The sequence below is a fragment of the Crocodylus siamensis genome, chromosome 1, assembly GCF_052110815.1.
Source record: "Crocodylus siamensis isolate JL-2025a chromosome 1, ASM5211081v1, whole genome shotgun sequence".
NCBI lineage: Eukaryota > Metazoa > Chordata > Crocodylia > Crocodylidae > Crocodylus > Crocodylus siamensis.
Genome location: NC_143395.1, coordinates 288,471,640 through 288,493,425, shown reverse-complemented (window position 1 = coordinate 288,493,425; position 21,786 = coordinate 288,471,640). Strand labels below are relative to the sequence as shown.

General features: G+C 38.6%; 1 protein-coding gene across 2 annotated transcripts in view; it reads right to left on the bottom strand.

Moving 5' to 3' along the window:
- Positions 1-21,786, bottom strand: part of PRKX (protein kinase cAMP-dependent X-linked catalytic subunit) — an 84,480-nt gene that overhangs the window by 27,124 nt on the left and 35,570 nt on the right. The window contains exons 2-4 of one of the 2 annotated variants that reach the window (XM_090064088.1): positions 20,377-20,545; positions 14,285-14,548; positions 4,989-5,108 (exon numbers count right to left, since the gene is read on the bottom strand). In XM_090064088.1, the coding sequence (XP_089920214.1) occupies positions 4,989-5,108; positions 14,285-14,548; positions 20,377-20,545 (553 nt within the window). The remainder of the gene's footprint in view (positions 1-4,988; positions 5,109-14,284; positions 14,549-20,376; positions 20,546-21,786) is intronic. The other variant, XM_090064096.1, reaches the window with a different exon arrangement.

Sequence of the window (21,786 nt, the reverse complement as noted above, 5' to 3'; positions counted from 1 at the left end):
CCACATTTTTTCCATGATCAAAATGAAATGTTTAATGGAAAACTGTGGATTTTGGATTACATTATTTTCATTCAAAAATTGGGGATTTTTTTAATTGGAAAAAACCAGGATCCTTGTTAATAACACATCAATTAATGGCTTTTGTCTTAAATCGGGGAAGTAAGTTGCACCGAGTCAGGTTTAAGTTGGATATTAGGATAAACTCTCTCACTAGGAGGGTGGCGAAGCACTGGAACAGGTTACCCAGAGAAGTGGTAGAATCTCCATACCTGGAGGTTGTTAAGGCCCAGTTTGACAATGTCCTGGCTGGAAAGATCTAGTAGGGTACAGTCCTGCTTGAGCAGGGGGTTGGACTGAAGTCCCATCCAACTCTAATTTTCTATGATTAATGGCTTAATTCCCTGATGGCCTTAGTCTCCATTGACGGAGACACTGCTAAGCAATTTAAGCCATGGTTTGGGGCCACTTGGCAATCTATGGGGAGGGGCCACGGCCTCTCGGCCAATAATAGCTAAACTCAGCCCAAGAAAATGATGGATGGTCTCAGGATCTGCCCACAAAATTAGCTATTCGCATTCTCGATTTCAGTAGACCCTTACCTATTTGCAATGGATCCTTGTAGGACATTGTGTAAGGACCCGGTACGAAAGTTCCCAGGAACCACAGGGATTCTTGAGGGATTAACACATTTTACTGGTTAAAGAGTTCCACTGCCTTGAAAACCAGATTCTCAACTTTATCCCAAACTTTGCTTGGGATATTCAACACATGGAGAAATAAAGCCCATTTCATTGTGATGTCCATGGATGTCAACAGTCCAACTGAGAAACATCTCTGGCCCAACTTGGCCATTTTCCTGAGACCATCAGCTCCTTTATCTCTTTTACTTAATCCCAGCAATACTGCAGAATTTGACAAATGGTGTTTGATACTTCACCAAGCAGTAGCGAGTTAGGTGTGTCCAGAAAAGTATAACAGTTTTAGTGAATTTTATTAATAAGCCTACTAAAGACAATTTTTCTTGCTCTGCAAAGATAATTAAAGATTCTGCATTTGTGAGTATAAAACCATTCAAAGTCATCTGGGTTCATCAATTCCTCTTCACACATATTTAGAGCTGTTTCTCAGGCTGGACACAGTCCTTTAGCTGCTTCCAGGATTCCCAAATTAAACAGGGAGAGCTAGCTAATCTTGCAGGTACCGTCATATACAGAACAAAGAGTTTGTAAGATCTGCCCTGCAAAGCTGTCATCTCAATGCCCAGGGTCAGGGTAATCTTGGACAAGATTTCTAGAACCCTCTAAAATAATCTATTTTTATTGCAGACAGGCAACAGTGCCACTTCCTTTTCATTTGGCATGGTCCTTCAAAGTGTGTGGGGGGGAGGATGGCTTGCCATGCTATCTTTGAGGTTTTCTTCTCATGGCAAGAGTGAAACCAGCAAGTAATAACGGAACAATGATGGCAAGGAAGAGTCTGTCTTCTTCGAAGTGCAGTAAAAAGGGGTGCTTTGGAACTGGAATTTTAGTCTTGTTGAACCCAGAAACACTGCTGGGGGGAGGATATGGATAATTCTGTCCAATGCTCAGCACACCATGGGTACTGATATTGGAATCTGTATTTGATCTCACTCCAATTGTTTAGGATAGGGGTTGACAATCTTTTGACACTGTAGGCTGGAACTTGTGGCCTGTGGCAGGAGGCTGGGTTACAATCTCCACCTCTTGGAGGGCTCAAGCTGCCAGAACATACCCTCACTGTAAATACCCAGGTCTGTCTGCAGCAAGGTAAGCACAGACACAAGACAGTAGTGAAAATAGCTGTAGAGAAAGGTGTCACAGACCAGACAGGCAGCTTGATGTAACTGTGTGCCACCCACGGCAAGGCTAAACCTTCCCAGTCAGATCCAGCCCATGGGCTATAGGGCTTAGAAACTGCCTTGAAAATGACATTTCATGTTTCCAGCTTGTACTTCCTTTTCATCTTATGGAATGATACATAAGCTCAGACAGACCATGCAAGCTGGTGGTCTTGTTTATAACTGGGGATAAACCCTGGCTTTATTGCTTGAGGTGTAAAAACTGCTGACATGGGAGATTTAAGCAGGTAGTACTGTGGCTGTCAAGGCTGAGATTGCTGGAATTTAAGATAAAGCAGTCAGTGCAGAGGCTTTGAGCACCACAGCCTTCACATCTCTTGACCTACTTAATGTTACTGGTGTCATTTCTGTTCTCTTTCAATTTTTTTCCAAGTGGCAGATCCTAATGAGAAGTGAAAGAGTGTTAGACAATTATGATTTCATTTGTCCTTGTTCTGGTCATAGTTCTTGCTCCAAAGTGGCCTGACTTGACTGCTTTAGCAGAAGCAACTGGACTGAGATGAGCTGATCATCCCTAGACATGTGGGTCCAGGAACAGGCTCCTAAGTAGAAACATCTTTGGCTGACTCTGCTTTTAATGGAATCAGCACATGACAGGACAGAAACAACTTGGACTTCATCTCACTGCAGTGGGGAGGTTACACTAATGTCACTGCCCTCCATGTCCTTTGAAGAAAAGTATAAAGAAAAATGTCTTAAACTGAAAAAGTCAAAAACACACTCTTAAGTTATCTGATGAGCAGTAGGTTAGACCCTGATGCTGAATTTTGTCTCTCATGGCAAGCAGTAAGCATACCAAAGAAGTCTCAAAGTTGGACCTGTCCTTTATGCCCTTTCACAGGAGCACAAAGTGGCACAAGCCACGTGCACAAACCTATTAAAAATAAATAAAAATCCAGTGTTATACAACTGTAACAGGTTCTACACTGACAGAGACTTGACGAGCCTGAACTTGTGTACATAAGCCCATGGTTTGACCATAGCGCTGTATGGTAGTGAGGGCCAACCTTTTTGGCTAGGAGGCTATTTATGAATTAGCCATGTACTCTCCAAGTACCACTCCAATCTCCTTTTTCTCTTTGACCAACTGTACTGCTTTCTGCCTCCTGCCCTGTGCTTCCTGCCTAATCTCCTGCTCTGTTTTCTGCTCCTGCCTTATCTGCTATTGTGCTGCCTATCCCCTCCCTGACCTGCTGTGTGCCGCACAACGAGGCTGCCCATGTCATTTGTGACACTTACACTGCAGGCCGGCCATCCCTGTTGTATAGTAACATTACTAGTAAAATTCCATTAATTTGGCTTTAGAAAGTACATTTCTGCAGACATGCAGTTAACAAAAAAGAATAGAATACCATATAAAAAAAATTTAAAAAATAGATTTTGCACAACTAACTACAAGTGGTTATATATTTTCAATACAATAAACAAACAGCTGAGAAAAGAGGATGTACACTTGTAAATCAGTATCTTCTTTACACAACATTTTTTAATTTTAAATTTAATGTGTAACTTAAAAACAATAAAATTCATTTAAAAATTTTACACAAATAAAGTCATATTCAAATAACTTTATTGTAAAAACAATTTTCTTAAGTGGTAACAATAGCTTGACATTTGCTTTCTAAGACACTGCCATCTAGTGAATTCAAAATTACCAAATTTAAACTTAACGTATATGTAGCCAACCTAGAAGCCATACGCAACTTTCCTATTCTTCTTCTTTTTTTTTTAACATGGACTAAGTTGTCATATTTACGCCAATTTAAGATGAGGGGCTTCCCCTCCCCCAATTCACCATGAGCGGGGGGGGGGGAACTTGTCTTAAATTCAAGTATAAGTGGTGGGTGCAGTGGCTGCGGCTCCAACTCTCACCTCAAGCCCAGAGTCAAAGATGGAGCTAGAGCTACAGCTAAAGCTCCCTCTTTGCACCAACTGCCTCATACAGCCTCTGCTCTCCCCACCATCCATCTCCCCACCATTTACCTTCCCTTTGCTCTGGCCCAAAGCAGGGAGCATAGAGCTTAGCCAGGGCCCAGGACAGGCAGCAGAGACCTCTGGCCCTAGCACAGCCACATAGTAGGAGCAGCAGTGGCAGCTCTGGCCCCAGCTCTGGGGATGGACTGAAGCTGCCACCACTGTAACAACTGCTGCATGGTCTATGCTCCCTGGCCCAAGCTTGAGCAGGGCTCCAGCAAGAGCCAGACTTGCAGCAAGCACTACGGGAGAAGCAGGAATCGGTGGGCAAAGGCACAAGGCAGGCACCAGGTAGAGTAGCTGGGAAGAGCTCAAGCTGGGGGTACAGGCACAGCTGGGGCAGACACAGGGCATACAGGCACTGGGAGGGGAGCAGACAGACAGGGGAACAGGTGGTGGGGAGGACAGGCTGGGGGACAGCAGGGTCATGGCATCAAGCCATCTGACTCCCCTGCTGCCTACCCCACTACCACCTGCCTTCCTGCTTCCATTTGCCCTACTGCAGGTCTAGAATCTAATCAAATAATTAGATTCTAGACCTGGAAAATTTATACATTATCCATGTCTAAAGTATAATTATTGGAGGGTCATCTTAAATTCAGGGTTGTCTTGGATTTGGGTAAATATGGTACTTTTCTTTAATCCAGAGGAAGCAGTAATGTAATGTAATTTTATGAGTATACAAAAATGCATGAATACAATCCATTTTCCTATTGACTGTGTTCAAACTCTAGTAAGACATGAGAGATTGTTACAATTGTTACTTCCATAACACCAACATTACAGATATTTTAGAGAATGCCAAGAGCCTTTTTTACTGTACAAATGCTAGGTATAAGCCTAAATCCCTTCTGCAAAGCCTAAATCTTGCAGTGAAATAAACTGAAGTGTGAGAAAACACAGAGTTTTAGCTTAACTTAGTTTTATTTAAAGTAAAGAAACTAAAAAGTTAAAATGCGTTTCCCTCAATGCTCCTAATTCTCCTCTGCATAGTGAGACAAGAATTAGTCTAGATTGCAAAAAGGTTTAATTTAGATACGAGATATTTCAAACTTGTTATCCAGACTATTACAATTAAGGAACAAATGTCTTTCTTAATAGTTAGCATGCATTTAATATCACTAAAGAAACTTACCCTGACAACATCTCAAATATCAGAATCCCCAGAGCCCACCAATCCACTGCTCTTCCATGACCTTTACTCTGAATGACTTCTGGTGCTAAGTATTCTGGTGTGCCACAGAGAGTCCATGTCCTAAGCAAAAAAAAAAACCCCAAAACCAGAGCCAAGATTATTTTTTTATATTTTGAAAGTACCGGACTCAACTTTTAAATGAATATGATAAACAAACCAACACAAAGTTTAGTAGTGGTAAAGGTCACGGCTCTAAACATATGCTATGCATAGCAATATGAGGCGAGAAACACTGATGTATTCACACCAAGCCAGAACACAGCGTTATGGTCATCTAACCTCCTGTAACAAAGGCACAAGGGAGTAAAAGGGTTCTCCTGGGATCAGACAAAACTAGGGAAAATTCTGGAAAGAGACCAGACTTCTTGTGCAGTGCTCTTTTTGCTAAGCTTTACTGCCTTGGATATTCTCCTGACAAATTGTCTAAAACCAATAGATGTCCACAACCCTTTTATAAGATACCTTTGTCAAGTTTTCAAATAAAGAATAAGATCTATTTCTTAACTTTCTGGTTTGACTCATGGCTCATCTACTATTTTTTCAGTATGTAGCAAAAATGTATTTCACTGCCAGCATTTTGAAATGCACCTTTACAACCTTGTAAATATAGGAGATAGAAATTGAAGTAATGAATGTTTGTCAAGTGGTAATTTTGCTGTAAATGGTAAGTACAATACACTGGATTCACTGATGTAATGAACTAGGAATCCAAACTGTTCTCCATGGATAGAAATATCTGTGCTAAAAATAACTTGCAGAATTTGACTGGCGCACTATTTCTTTTATAGCATGAAAATAACATGTTTTCCTTGTTCTTCCTTTTCAAAAGTTAAACTTGTCTGAAATTATGCAAGCAAAAGATAAAGAAAGAAATTTCTGGAGCTGAAGTAGAAATTGGCAGGTACATATCGCAAGAATTATCTTCTTGTTAATTAAAAAAAACCAAAACATTCCTAGCAGAAATGAAAAAAATGAGTTTATAACTGATTATTCCACTGTTATCCTGGGATAAACTAAAACAAGTATCACATTTTCAAGAAGTATTTTGATTTATGTTTTCTCTACTGCTCAACTAAAATAGGGAATATCGTAGATCTGAAAAGAAATAAGGGCTCAAACAAAACTGTTTTAACAATAGACAAAACTTTCACCTTTCATTTTCTTGCTGTCCACTTATGCCACCTTTTCTCTCTCTGTCCCCTCCCCCTCCCTGATCCCCACCAACCAAGATGGAATAAACCCCTCTATTCCTTTTACCAACTGAAAAATCAGATCCTCAAAATTTAGATCCTGGTCTCCCAAGACTACCAATATATTTGCAGAGAGATTAAAAGCAACACTATAGGCACAACTGAAAACCCTGGGTGTATCTTAAAAACAAAACAACAAAAATGTGTATTTTAGGAGTCAGACCTGAGATATTCGTTTAAAATGTCAGGTTCAACTCCTAACATACACTTTCCCCCCAACTTTTTTGTTTTTTTTTTTTCTAAAAGATTATAGTGAGACAATTTCTTAAAAGAAAAAAAAGGAAAATACCCTCTACTGTCATGACTTAAATGTATTCATTCATATTGTCTGAGAGAGTGAAAGTTAAATATACTGTGCTCCAAGAAAATTGTTAGAATATCTTTTCAATAACAGGCCACACATCTAGCATTTACTGAGATTAATTATTATCCAAAAGATTTCTTTTCTACCATATACAACTGACGGTTTCACTTTAACACTACGAAAGTGTCATACCATATTTTCTAATCCAGTACACACAAACATATAACCAGGCTCAACACTGCTTTACACACTAGTGCCATCTAGTAGTTGTCTGGACAATAACAAGAGTGCACTAGAAGTTATTAAATAAATGTTAAATTAAGATTTTATACTGATTTGCCAATTACTGAAAATACTATAAAAGAGACTCCTAATTTTATCTGTGAACTTCTAGATACAAAACAACTCATGAGAGACTAGAATCTCTTGGATTCTGCCCTTCACAATTTATTAGTAGTAAGATTTGATTTAAATATAGAAAGCTCTGGCTAACTTTTCAGCCTGACTTTCATTACATAAATGGGTATTTTATTGAAAACGCTAAAATTAAAATGATCTGTTTTCATAAATACCAAGCACTTAGTAATGGTTACAATAATTTCTAACAGGAAAAGGAAAGCTGTAGCTAAGAAAGATTATTACATTATGGAGTCCATGGTCAAACCTGACTATCACGTTTAATTATTACCCAACAGGCCATCTGTTCCTTCTGCCAATTTTACCGCAAACCTTTTGTGTTTGCAAATTGCTTACAAAGGTTTGGAGGGGGAATGTCAGTTCTGTTATGCTGTGTATGACATATTCCTCATATAATATCCTTCTATGTTTACTTGCTCTTTCTCTTTTCCAGAATGTATAAAAAAAGGAATCCCCTCCATGCTTTAGGAACAGGAGCAATGTTATAATATATGTAAAAAAAATGCTTTTATATTTTAATTTCACCACCTTGGTCAACTTTATTTTCCCAGACTTTCTGTAGAATAGCCCTAAAGCAGACAGGAAAAAAAGGTGATTCACATTTTGAAATTCTGGAAGATTTTAATATCTCAAGTTTACAAGGCAGGAGTTAAGGTAACTGAAAGGTAAGGAAAATATACCATGTTGGATTATAGACAGATTTTCTAACTATAAATACTCTTTATCAAATATAAATCAGAATGAGTTTTGGTCAGCTTTTCTAACTAATATTTATTTAACTATCCCTAAATAAGTCAAAATATTAGACAATTTAAGGTATTTTAGGATTTTATATTACCACCCATTGGAACAGCATCTGAACACTTACTACATAATACCCCACTGGCAACAGTGAAATCCCTAGTAAACATCTTGGAGTCTGCCCCTCCTGTATCAGCAATAGGGAGAGAAACCTGTAATTCTTTCATGGATTTTCTTTGTAGGGAAGAGGTAATTTAATGAAGTAAAATATTTAAGAATTCTAATGCCATTTAACATTTTTTGTCATAGCATAGATTTTTGGGTAAACTGTTGTATCAACTTTATCAATATTATTCTTGAAAAGGTCTCAGTGGTTCACAAATGGTGGTTTTTCCTGGATTTTTTCTGGCTTCCACCTTAGCCGTATCTCCTTAATAGCGAATGTTTTGTTATCAGTCCTCAGAAGCTTTGCCCTATAAGAAACGTTCTTAATTTTATTTTATGAAAACCCTAGACACTTTACAGAGAAAGGGAAAAAAATCCACCAGCTTCTGGCCTGAGCTCACTTAAAATTCGTTAAGTTTGTAGGAATTTTTGAATAGTTCTACCAATTTAAACAGAGGTTTGATTTAGTCCTTCTAATCCAAAGCCCCAGTCCTGAATGCTGTTCAGCATAAGCAAACCCTGTATCCAGTCATCACTCCATTGAGCTCCATATCTAGAATGGGATGATCCACAGAGACTTATTGCAGGATTCAAGCATATGCAAACAATAATTATCAACCTGCATTAAAACTTACCTTTGACACACCTCTGCTGTATCTAATATAGTGCTTGCATTTCCAACAGAAAAACAAATTTGTTAAGTGTCCAATACATTTGCTAAATACAAAAGGAGCTTATTTAAACAATACTGTGTAGACATCTTGAAAAATATCTAAATAACATTATACTACTGTTAACAGTTTCAAAGAGTATGGGTGTTAAAATGTTTTTGAGTACTGCTTAAACCCCGCCCCCAAAAAAACAACACAACTTCTATGACAGGGGCAGGCAATTATTTGAGGAGGAGGGCTGCTTAGTGAGTTTTGGCAAGCCATCAAGGGCCACATGACAGGCAGCCCAGGGCAGATAAACATTAATCTTCTAAATTTTTTAGGGGCCTCATGGGCCGGATAGAATGGCCTGGCGGGCTGCATCTTCCCTACCCCTGTTCTATGAGCTAGTTTAATTTTGTGAAAAACATACCAGGTTGAACATTAAAGTTTCCTGTAAGGATGGAGGCCTTACCATACCAACGTGAAACACATTTAAGTAAAGGCACAGGCTTTCTCTACCTCTGAGTTGCATTGTCTATACATTAGTGGTGTGTCATTTAAAATCACAGAAGAATGTCGAGTTGGGGTTACTTCTTTTAACTGAAAATTGGGTATTTTATTTATTTTTTTGTAATCAGAGAACCAGGATCCCTGCCTATCATTTAGAACAGCTTCCATCTTAGAACCTAAAGAAGAGGTTGTTAGGGATTATACAGATTGCACAACCCATTCAGGATGGTACAGCTTAGACTCTTACCCAGGGTGGACTGATCTGGGTACCATTTTGGTTCCATCTGTAAGCCTTACCTTTGCTTAAAGATGGTTTAAGTTGGTATATGGCCACTATTCTTACAGGATACTTTTAATACTCAAGCTGTTGCGCTGTCCACATTTTTGGATATTACAGAACCATAAGCCAAGGTGTTCGCTTGTGTTTGACTAGTATAATTATAACAAACACTTTTATAGGCCATGCAGGAGAGAAGAACTCTATGTGGTCCCTTTCATCCGACCCACCCTGCATATAGACTTCCTGCAATCTGATCTGTGACAGCCAACTTATCTACCTAAATAAAGGGTAGTAAAAAAATAAAATAAAATCACAGACCAAAAATAATGGAAAATAGGGAACAATACACTTAGTTAGGATAAATGAATTAGTTTCTAGGGTCGGAAGGGACCTGAGCAGATCATCTAGTCCGACTCCCTGCCATGGCAGGAAAGAATACTGGGGTCAAATGACCCCAGCAAGATGTTCATCTAACCTCCTCTTAAACACCCCCGGGGTAGGAGCCAGCACCACTTCTCTTGGAAGCTGGTTCCAGATCCTAGCCGCTCTGACTGTGAAGTAGCGCCTCCCGATAGCTAACCTAAACCTACCCTCTGCCAGCTTGTGACCATTATTCCTGGTCACTCCTGGCGGTGCTCTGGGAAACAGTGACTTCCCCAATGCCTGCTGATCCCCCCTGACTAGTTTATAACAGGCCACAAGATCCCCCCTCAGCCTTCTCTTGTGGAGGCTGAACAGGTTCAGGTCCCGCAGCCTGTCCTCATAGGGCCTGCCCTGTTGTCCCCTGATCATACGAGTGGCCCTCCTCTGGACCCTCTCCATGTTGTCCACATCCCTCTTCAAGTGTGGCGTCCAGAACTGGACGCAATACTTCAGCTGCGGCCTGACCAGTGCCGCATAGAGGGGGAGGATCACCTCCATGGACCTGCTCGAGATGCGTCTGTGGATGCATGCCAAGGTGCAGTTGGCCTTCCTTACTGCCTCTCCACACTGCCGGCCTATGTTCATCTTGGAGTCAATGATGACCCCCAGATCCCCTTCTGCCTCCGTGCTGATAAGAGGGGAGTTCCCCAACCTGTAGGTATGGTGCCAGTTGTTCCTCCCGAGGTGCATCACCTTGCACTTGTCTGTGTTGAAACCCATCCTATTCTTGTCCGCCCACCCTTGTAACCTGTCTAGGTCTGATTGTAACCTGTTGCATCCTTCCAATGTACCCACGTCCCCCCACATCTTAGTGTCATCAGCAAATTTGAACAGGGTGCTTTTTACCCTCTCGTCCAAATCGCCCATGAAGATGTTGAACAGTGCGGGCCCGAGGACCGAGCCCTGCGGAACCCCACTGCCCACGTCCTTCCAGGTTGAGAAGGACCTATCTACTACCACCCTCTGGGTGCGGCCCTCCAGCCAGCTGGCGACCCATTTGACTGTGTGGGTGTCTACACCACAGCCCCCCAGTTTCTTAATGAGAATGGGGTGAGAGACAGTGTGAAAAGCCTTCCGGAAGTCCAGGAAGATTATATCCACTAATGATATAATGATCTGGGGATCTGATTGTAAAAGGCCACCAGGTTGGTCTGACAGGACCTTCCACTGATGAACCCATGTTGGTTGCCCCTAAGCATGCAGTCTCCTGCTGGCCCATCCTGGATGTGTGCCAGCATAATTTTCTCGAACAGCTTGCCTAGGATCAAGGGGAGACTAACCGGCCTATGGTTTCCCGGGTCCTCCTTTCTGCCTTTTTTGAAGATGGGGACCATGTTGGCCCTCCTCCAGTCCTCCGGTACCTCACCAGAGCACCACGAGTGCTCATAAAGTTGTGCCAGGGGACTTGCAATGACCTCAGCCAGTTCCTTTAGAACTCTAGGGTGGAGATCATCCGGGCCGGCTGACTTGAATATGTCCAACCCCTCCAGAAGCTCCCTAGCTAAATCCTTGCTAACCCATGGCCCAGGTGTGCCTCCCCCAGGGCCCGAGGGGGGCCCAGCAGGGAGGTGGCTGTTTTGGTCCCTACTTAGGAAGACAGAGGCAAAGAAATCATTAAACATGTTAGCTTTGCCGTCTGCTATACTGTTCATCTTAAATCCTGGAACTGAAAAAGCTGCACAGATATCAAAATATCTGAAATAGTTACCATCAATATATTTTGATATGCTTTATGTACTTGTTGCAACATGGAACAGTAAATGTCAATTATTAAACTGAATGCTAAATCAATTTTAGTGAAAGAAAATATAAGAGGATATTGTAGCTCTGAGGAAGAAGTCAGATTATTTTATAATTATTTAAATTAATGGCAAAGTACAAGTTCTAGGAATGGTATAGCTTTTAGTGAATTTCTTTTTGAGAGAGTAAGGAAATATACTTCATATGGATAAGTAAAACATTTGGAAGGTGCGGGGAGTCTCAAAATGGGCTGTTTTTCGTTATTTAGAGAAGCTGTGTCAGTATACCATTTCATTTTCAAAAATCTGAACTGCATTTATTTTTGTTGAGCTCTCATATTTTAATAAAATATTCTATACATGTGCATATTATACACATCTAGAAACAGTATATACATAACCAATACTACTTTTGACACATCATTATTGTAGAATAATATACAGAAAAAATATTGTATTCTTTTTCAATTCACTATAATGGAGTAGAAAATATAATGCTTAAATCACACTAGAGTAATCATCAAACTGATGCTTTAGTTATAAACTACTAAACCAGTCATCAACTAGTTTGTAGTTACTAATTACTCACTGTCCTTTGTATTATGACCTAATCATTTAAACCTGGAGCAGCCATTAATTAAATGCCACTCCACCACATTTAAGTCCAATTTGGTACAAAAAGGTCAAGTGTAATTTTATTAACTGTTTGTTTAAGAGAGGGCAGAATACACCAACAGAATACAAAATACAGTAAAAGGGCATTACATTATAATATTACAGAATATATTGACAGCAATTTTCTTTCCTTGTGTCCTGCTATTCCAGTGAACAGGTTACCCATTAAGCTAGTCTCCAAACAGTCAAGTTAGAATAACCACTGTGTGGCAGTGTCTACATTTAAAAAGTCATGAGAATTAGTGTTAAATAGTTTAAGAGACCCTTTATTTGATACATGCAAGCAGCTTTGCCTTTTATTGTATAGAAACCAACAAATTACAGCATTTTATTAATTTGTGAGATGAAAACTATTAGTTTATGAAATATTTGTGCAAGTCCAGTATTGTCTCCTTACATGACAGGAAAGAAAAATGTTTCTGAATGGAAAATCTAACCTAATTTTTTCAAGCAAGGAAATGACAATTATTTCTATGCATTTAATGCAAAGCAAGCCTCCAGGTATTCCAGTCAAATGTTAAAATTAACATCTTAGCCAAACTTTCAAATCACTTCAGATAAACCTGATCTATTAATGAGGCAGCCCAAAAGGGTTAATGTGCTACACGCAAGCAACAGTTTTACCTGCACGCATTTCCCCATTTTCCTTATATTAACCTTAAGGAAGATCTGACTAGTTCACACTGTCTCCTATAATTACGTTTTCTGCATATTCACATATAAAAATGAAAATAAAAATCTTGTAATATAAGAATACACAGAATTAAGCAGTTCTGTTTATTTATGTCCAACAAAAGCTATGTTCAAAAACTAAATAGTTATCTGAATGAATGAATAAATAAATAAATAAATAAATAAATAAATAAAAGCTTCTTTGGCCTGAGCTCTGCTATAAGAAACCTGTGTTATTTTTAGCCAGTACAGGATTTGGAGTATGCCAGGAGATGGTCATTTCCCATTGAATCATAATGACAAGGTCACATCTGATGCATTCAGTCAATGTACCTTAAAGCATCTTTTTTTTGTTTTTTTTTAAATGAGCAGCAATTAATCAGCTTTAGAGTTATCTTTGTAATTCCCTTTCACACCATACACACACTGAAGTGCAACCAAAAAATGACAAAGCAGCTATCAAAGGTATGGTTCCCAGCCAATGTACAAATCAATGTCTAGATGCAATCTGGGTTATATTTTGTCTATCAAATCGGGGCAACCATGTTCTGACAGGCATGTCACTGTCCGAGATTCTTCCTATTTTGCCAATGTAAATTCTCACTTCTTCATTTCACCTGTACATATATGCATACTGAGGATGTCCTACTTTCCTTCCAAATAGCATATAAATAAGTCTACGATATCCTGTCCATTTCCACCTTTCTAACATTTATGGGCAGGCCAAGATGATACAAACTATATTGATACCACTCTTCTACAACTAGCAAGAACCCCTTTCTACACAGGAAATACATTTGTTGTACAACACATAATATGCAATAGGATTAGAAAGGCACAGCACGGATTAAATGGATCATAAAATCCCTTTAAAAAGAAAATGGTGTTCTGCCTTTTGTTTAGGTATTTGTAATAGTACTTTAGCCATACAACTGTGATAGAAAACCATCACATAATCTTAGGCCTTTTAAATACTCCCTCCCCACTTTACAAAAACAGAACAAAATTAAATGCATTCAAAAGTTGCAGGTACTAAAGGTCACATTTAATATACTTATGCACATGGCTTATTGTCTGCTAATTTCACCTATTTTCAACTAGTATTTTATGTGTTAAACAAATCAGATGTACAAGAACATGCAAAAATAACTTTAAAACATATTTCTTACCTGATGTGTTGCTACTAATTAAACCAACTCCTGAATATTTTTGGATATTATCTACAGTATCCTAGTTTGTTTTAATATTAATCTTCTCCCTTACATTAAGGGTGTTAGTTTTTCATGTCAGCTACAAGTGTGAATAAAGAATTGAACCCTGAGAATAAACATTATGGGTTTTTTTTTTTTACTTCTGTAACAATTATAATTTTGCTGAATAGGTTAAATATTTATATAAAGGCCTTACCTATCCACCAACTTTTTAGCAAATCCAAAATCTGTAAGCTTGATATGTCCTTCTTTGTCTAATAATATATTTTCAGGTTTCAAGTCTCTGTAAACAATTTCTTTGGAGTGAAGATATTCTATTGCACAAATAATTTCTGTGGAGTAAAACAGTCCTGTGCTATTGTTGAAACGTCCCATATTACGTAGGTAACTGAAAAGTTCTCCTCCGGGCACATATTCCATTAACATGTATAAAAAACGTTCATCATGATAAGTCCAAAATCTGTAATAGAAAAGGTTTATTTTTATTAACTATTCAGTTACTTGTAGAACAAAATAAATAATCTCTAAATGGATGTCTTTTCAGTGTTACAAGCGTTTGAGTGTGTGAGAGAGAGTGTAACTGATACTGGCCACTGCCAGGGATCCAACTTTTCTGATCACTTAGGACAAATCTGATGTAGTATTCACTGTAGTACAGTCAATATGGAAACTAATGCTGTAGATTTAGGGAAAAAAATGAAAGATGAAACAGATGAAAGAATACAGTATGCACCAACCATCTTTACACCAAGATTTGCAACTACCCCAGATTAAAAAAAAATTAAAACTTATTGTCTAACCTATGCAACAGTGACAGTAGATTATTTGCATTAGAGCCTTCAATCTCAACTCAAACCACTGTTACTTGCTTCTATAACACAATCCATTACATCCTTCCAGACCTACTTTTCTATGAACGTTCTATTCCCAGATACTGTTTGCTGCCTTATTTAATAGAGCAAGTCCACCAACCATTCACTAATGTTGTTCTCATCACTGCTATTTTTCTGAATAGTTTATTTTCCTACCGAATTGCAAGAATCATTTCTGGCAAGACTGGTTTCATTTGAGATTGATCTAATCTGCTTACATCTTGAAATCAAGCCAATGAAAAGTATCTCAAATCCTACAAAGTCTATCATCTTTAAATTGAGAAATACTATATATCTGGTCACTCCACTATACCCATAACTGCAACACCATTCAACACAAACTATGAAACATAAGGAAATACATTCCATTTGACTGAGGTCACAAAAAAGAGGAGGTGATGAAACAAAACAAGCTGGTTTTTAATAACCATAAGTCAAGAAATAGTGGTAAGTTCTTTGGAATACAGTCTGTATATTGTAATTGAAGATTCTGTATTGAACACAAATCCAACACCTAGAACATATTAGAAAATGAAGACACAGTACAATCATATTATAATCAACTATAGTGTCAGAAGTAAGTTCATTACAAGAAGATACTTTCCATAATAGAGTTAATAAATTTTCTCTATCATCATCATCATAATACATACACACTTTCCCCCCCCGCTTTTGGAACAGCTGAAGGCAGGAAATTGTTAAAAACATGGCTTGTTAAAATGAGTTTGCACTGTACTTTATTGTCCACCCAGGAGACTATACACCAAAGGAGTATGCAACCTATGGATGCAGAAGTCAAGTGTTAGAAAAATCTGTATTTGGTGATGAACAGAATGTGTGTTCTAAGCCATTTTCCATCACATAAACGAGGAATCTGAGCTGGCCTCACTACAATGAGGAGCAGAGAGAAGACAACATTGCCTTAACTAGTTCTCCTGCTGATTTGATACAAGTTGGGAGGAGAGAGAGAGAGGTAGTTATCTGTGTTACTCTGAAATTAGGCAGATGTTAGGGCAGGGTGGCAGCTTACACCTTAATTTGTTCAAACAGTCATAAGCTTTTAAAAACTAGAACCTTCTTCATCAGATGCTACAAACTTGTAGACAGCAAGGGAATTAAACAGAAAAAAAGAAAAAAACCCTATTTAAATACAAAGGACATGGGGAAAGGGAGGAAAAGAGTTGAGAGGGCTGAGCTGCTTAGAGGTGAAGATGGATTGAAGAGATTCAAAGGGTTAAATACAGCAGTTAACCCACTGAGGGATGCAAGTGTTATAAAAACGAGTCCCCAGAGAGGGACTACAGAGTCTCTGCCGAGACCTTTGTTAACAAAATCTAGTCTGTGGATGATTTCTTGTTCTGCAGTTTTGTATTCAAGCTGGCTTTTAAAAGTTTGCTGTTTAACAACAATTACCCTGAAGCCAGTGATGTCCAAGAAGTTTAAAATGTGCTGCCCCAGACTTTTGAGTCTTTCTGAAATAGACGTAAAAAAAAAAGAAATCAGCTACCATTCATTCTTTCATTGCTATTCAATGGAGATCACAGAGGGACACTGTAAACTGGTTGCGGCACATAAGATGTTGATAGAGAAGCAGGAAAATGAACTCTGAATGTTATAATTCATGTTGGCTGGGCCAATGATGTTGATGGGGGGGGCACCAGTGACAACTGTGTCTGTTGCAAGAATTGGTGGCTTGGTGAGAATAAAAGTTATAAAATTTGTTACTGGAGAAGTGTCATTTGAAGTTTGGAGGGCTGCCCATAATCTGGAGCTGCCTTGAGATGGTCATCATTTTTCAGAAGGGGTTGGAGGTCATTAATGTGTCCAAAGTTTTCAGGCTGAGGGCTCTAGGTGAAAAGAAGGATCCTGTTGTCTTTGTCACAGGGTTGGGGTGTCACAGGTCAGAGTAGGATCTGAGTTTGACTCAGCTTATTTGAGTAACTATGGCTCTCCCCTTGCCTTCCAATTAATTCAACACTAATAACTCCGTCAGATACCTGATGCAGAAGCCAAGGCAATATGCACTGTTTCATAGAACAGCATCTGAATACAGATCTTAGACTTGATTCCACTAGTGGGTAAACTTAGAAACCCATAACATGTTCTTACTAATGAGCAACTGGTTGTTAAATAATTTCAATGGGATTATCAGAGATATGGTTTGATTTTATTCTTAAATTTTTATTGAAGTCTTGAAGGTATACATTAAATAACAGTAAAATTCACTCAGGAAAGACCACTGTATTCCCACAAGATTGTGCTAATATACCAGCTAAAGGTAGCACACAAGATTACACTGTTCAGCTGTTACAATATTAAAACAAGGTTCACTAAAAATAGCTTAACTTGGAAACATACAAGTAGTCTTGGCTACCTAGGAGCAGTGGTTATCCACCTCATTAGATGCAAAAGCCCCCCCCCCCTTCTAAAATAGACAGTTCTTAGCTTTCCCCCCACTTTTCGGGGGGGGGGAGGGGAGATAGGCAAGGAACAGGCAAAATAACAGAGAACTACTTCTGTTGCAAAGAACTCAGAAAGACCAAAATAGATCAGAATGGTTTTGACACTATGGGTTCTTATTTCAAACTTGTGAATCATGTGCATATGTTAGGTTTACAAAGAGAGCTAATATTGAGCAGCACCCTTTAAAGGATTTCACAACATACTAGCATGCCATTGCTTCCTGGTTGGGAATCCAGACACAAATAAGTTGGTGTTGGCTTTTCCTACTATCAGAGACAGAAAGGTATTTTCTAAAATCCAGGAAAGAAAAATAAGCAGCAAATAATTTATAAAATTTAGAGAATGACCGCAAAGGTCTTATATGTGGTTACACAAATAAGTTCTACCAATCATGACCACAGTCTGATATGTCCAGCACAATAATAAGTATTGTATACAGCTGTGTAAACATTATGTTGTAGCTGTGACTGTCCACTGTCAGCTGTCATATTAGAAGAGCAAACACAGGCCTAATCAAGATTTGCTCCTATTATGCTAGACATAGTACAAGCAAGAAAAATGTACAATTAAAATGTACAGTTTTATTTTTAATTTAACTTTCATCAGCTCCCTAAACAGATATAGCTAATGCTAGCATTTCTTGCCTTGCTTTCAAACTTTATCTGTTTTTCTCCTGCTCTGAGATAGACTAATCTACCTGCTAAAAGCAACAGCAAAGCTTGACATTACCATATGGAGAAGAGAAATACAATAACTCTGACATGTTTAATTTCCATCCATTGTAGAAAGCCCTGGCAATTTGCCATTCTAATGAGCTAACCATAATATTTTAAAATAATTTTTTTTCTTCTGCCCTTGGGGAAGCAAGAAACACTGATTATTCTTTCAGCTGGAACACTATGATAAATTATTGGTTCAATATTTAAAATCATGCTCTTTCACTTCAAACATGTGATAGTTTTACAGTAAATATTTTACTGCAAGTCACAATGAGGCCAGCATTCTAAAAAATAAGTTGCATGCCTTTAAGAAACTGCAGGTTCTACATTCAATTTGGATTCACTACTGCACTGCTCTCCATTACAGAATCTCAGATCTCCATATCTATACTTGCGTATCTGCATTAATATTACAAGGGATGAAGAATGTCTAGTTTGACTAGACATGGGTGGAATCAGCTGAGTGAGGGGGAAACACATGCCATTACAAAGAAGCAGATACATTAATGCTAATTTCAGTGGCATCCACATGTGTATTCATGGGGCAGAGGAGCCAGGCTATGTGATTTAATAAATCTGCATCCAAGTCAAAAACCCATCCTTTACACACTACACACTTGCAATGCTGTATTCCTGGAAGACTGAGAATCCACACATCTATTAGGAAAGAGACCAGAATAAATTGGCTTTGAAACATGGCAGATTGGCCTCTAATTTTGTGCTTTATACTGTGCATAGTAAAAACACCTCAAAAGGCAGCACTGCAAATGTCCTCTATCATTGGTGGCTTCCTCCAAATGTGAATGTGAATCTTTAGTTCCATTCCTATGTCCTTTCAACAGATGACCTTTTTGTTTAAGGCCAACAGCAGTGTAAGCAGTTGTAGCTCTTAATACAGGAACAAATGGACTCATTTCACATAGGAAATATTAACATTTTACAATGTGATTAACTTGTATCTTCATAATTTGTTTTAAAAATAACTATAATTAACATGTAAATGTAACAAAGCATGGTAACCTCTTTCAAAAGTATTTTATTTAACTTTTTTGCATTTGTTATAGTGTTTTTCTGCAGGTTTTTGGTTTTTGTTTTTAAGAGTAGAAGGAAAGAAATCCATCTTCCTTTGGATTTTTAAACAGCAGAGGACCAAATTCATGTTTTCCTATCAGGAGTTACTTGTTTATTTTAAAACCAAGGAGCTTCAGACAAAGGAGTGTGCAGCTGGATTCTCCAGGATGCCCCAGGTGCCCTGTGCTCTTTGGGTGTTGCAAAGTAGCAGTAATCTGAAATTAACTATCTAGTCCATACAGATTTACAGCTGCTTTACATCATTAAAGCACCATAGAGCATTTAGGTCATGAACAAACATTAATTTCTGATGGTGGAAATTTTTGAGAAATTTCTGTTGGTAGAAATCCTTCTGGGTAAGGGAGCACTACAGACATTCAGTCTCCAGCTGCCCTCCTCCCTTCTCTCCCAAGTTCCTGAAACCAGGGTGACTCCAGTCTGGAGACGGCGAGGAGAGAGAAGTGCCTGCTCCACCCTCTGGTCCCCAGGGGGAAAGACAGCATAAAGAAAAAAGACTCTCTGCACCTGCCTCAGCAGTGCAGTAGAGGAAGCACTGGGTGAAACCCCCAGTCACTACTCCCAGCCTGGCAGTGTCCAGCTTGGAAGTGGCAAGAGACAAGGATGGCTGCTCCTCTCCCTTACTTGATCCAGAGGGGAGAGAAGTACCTGTCATTGCTCCCTACCTCTTTCCCAAACCAGGCAGTGCCCAGCTTGGGGCAGGGGTTGGGTGCTTTGCTCCCTTCCCTCTCAGGCCTTTCTGGGAGGGAAAGAGGCAGAGCTCCCACCTGCTGCTAACACCAGGAACTCCAGTGCAGGAAGCAGGCAGGGTACTTGCAGTGCTGCTCCCTGTGCTAAGGTTCCAGCTCTGAAATGTAGGACCTAGGAGCAGGGAGGATTTTGCTCCATTACCTCTGGGAGAGCCTCCCTGAGCACAGGTCCCAGCCAGCCTGCTTCCCGTTGCACGCCACCCTTCAGCTTATTGGCCATTGCACACTTGTGGTTTCTACCAAAGTAATGACAATTCTTCCAGGAGAAACTGAACGTCTGTACATAGCCTTAAGAACATACTGGTAAGCGTGGCCCCTGGTTTTGTCTTTGTCTAAAAATGACACTGAATAGATTGAACACCAAAGGAAAAAAGTGAAGTTTGAAGAAAAACTTACAATCTGATCAGAAATGGGTGGTTGACTTCTTTTAAGACTGACTTTTCATTGTGCACATGCTGCTCTTGTTTTAGCCGAATGACATCTGGAATGCTCATTACTTTCAGTGCAAAGTAACGTTTGGCCATTTTTTCTTTCACCAGGTGAACCCGCCCAAAAGTACCTGTGCCTGGAAATTAAAGAACAAAAATGTCAAATGGGCAAACATTTGCTATTAAAAATTATATGAAGAGAGGCAGAAATTTAATAAATTTGTCAACTAATAGCTTGAATAGATGCAACCCATTTTACAAATTATCAACATTTTTTCTTGTCCCAAAGTCTTAATATTTTTGAAAAATGTTAATATTCAATCAAACTAATGAAAAAAGACAATGAAATGCTGCCCATCTTTACTTTCAGAAAACTTTACTTGTATTGCAACAAAAATGGGAATAAAAAAATGCCCTACAATTCTAAGCCAGATACAGCTGCTTATGGAAAAAAGAAATTCTCACCAGATTCAGAAGTAGAGGTAAAATACAGAAGAAAAAATATTTTATGTAAAAGCAATGAGTGGACTATTATGAAGTCTAGTGCTTAATACAGAGAAGCCATGAAACTGACTGGAATTTTGTATACCAATATAATCAAAATTAAGCCATTATCTCAAAAGATCTCCCTCCCCCTCAAAAAGGGGAAAAAAATACAAATCAGCCAACTGCCTTTTGAACCAACACTGGTTCACTAAGCTTGTTTGAAATGTCAACATGAGGAATATTATTTTAAAGTAAAAGATACCAAAAAATATTTTGCTTTGATTAGTCTATTTTGGTAGCCTTACATTTTAAACTAAGAATGTCAGAAAATAAAATGGTGCATACATAATAACAAATAAGAAAGACTCAAAATACTATTTGCTGAATCCTTTATTATTACAGAAAGCCCTGTTCATATATTCTGGCAATAAAGTTATAGTTTCCATCAGATTAAAAATAATACTAAGAAATTACCATAAATAAACAAAACCTAGAAAACCACTTTATAGATGGAAAAATGTGTACTACAGGGAAAAATAAAAAACAATGTTCATCTTACCAGTTTGGATATTCAGTGGTTAGTGTTGCCTTATCCATATATTGCATAAAAACGCTAATTTTCAAGGTGACCCACTTTTGCAAAAACAGTTTGTACTAAAAAAAAATGCTTTATCACTCAAAGGAGACTTTTTGTGATTACCTTTCTTCCATCCAAAATGTTTCTGTATAACAACTGTTTATAGAATTCTCTCTCTCCCCCTCTCTCTCGAGTATACATCTAAAGAATGTTTTACAAACACTTACACTTGGACAATACATATATAAGCAGCTAATAAAAAAAATATGAAAACACAAAGATCAAAGCACTAGATTGCTACAGGCATTATAGTGC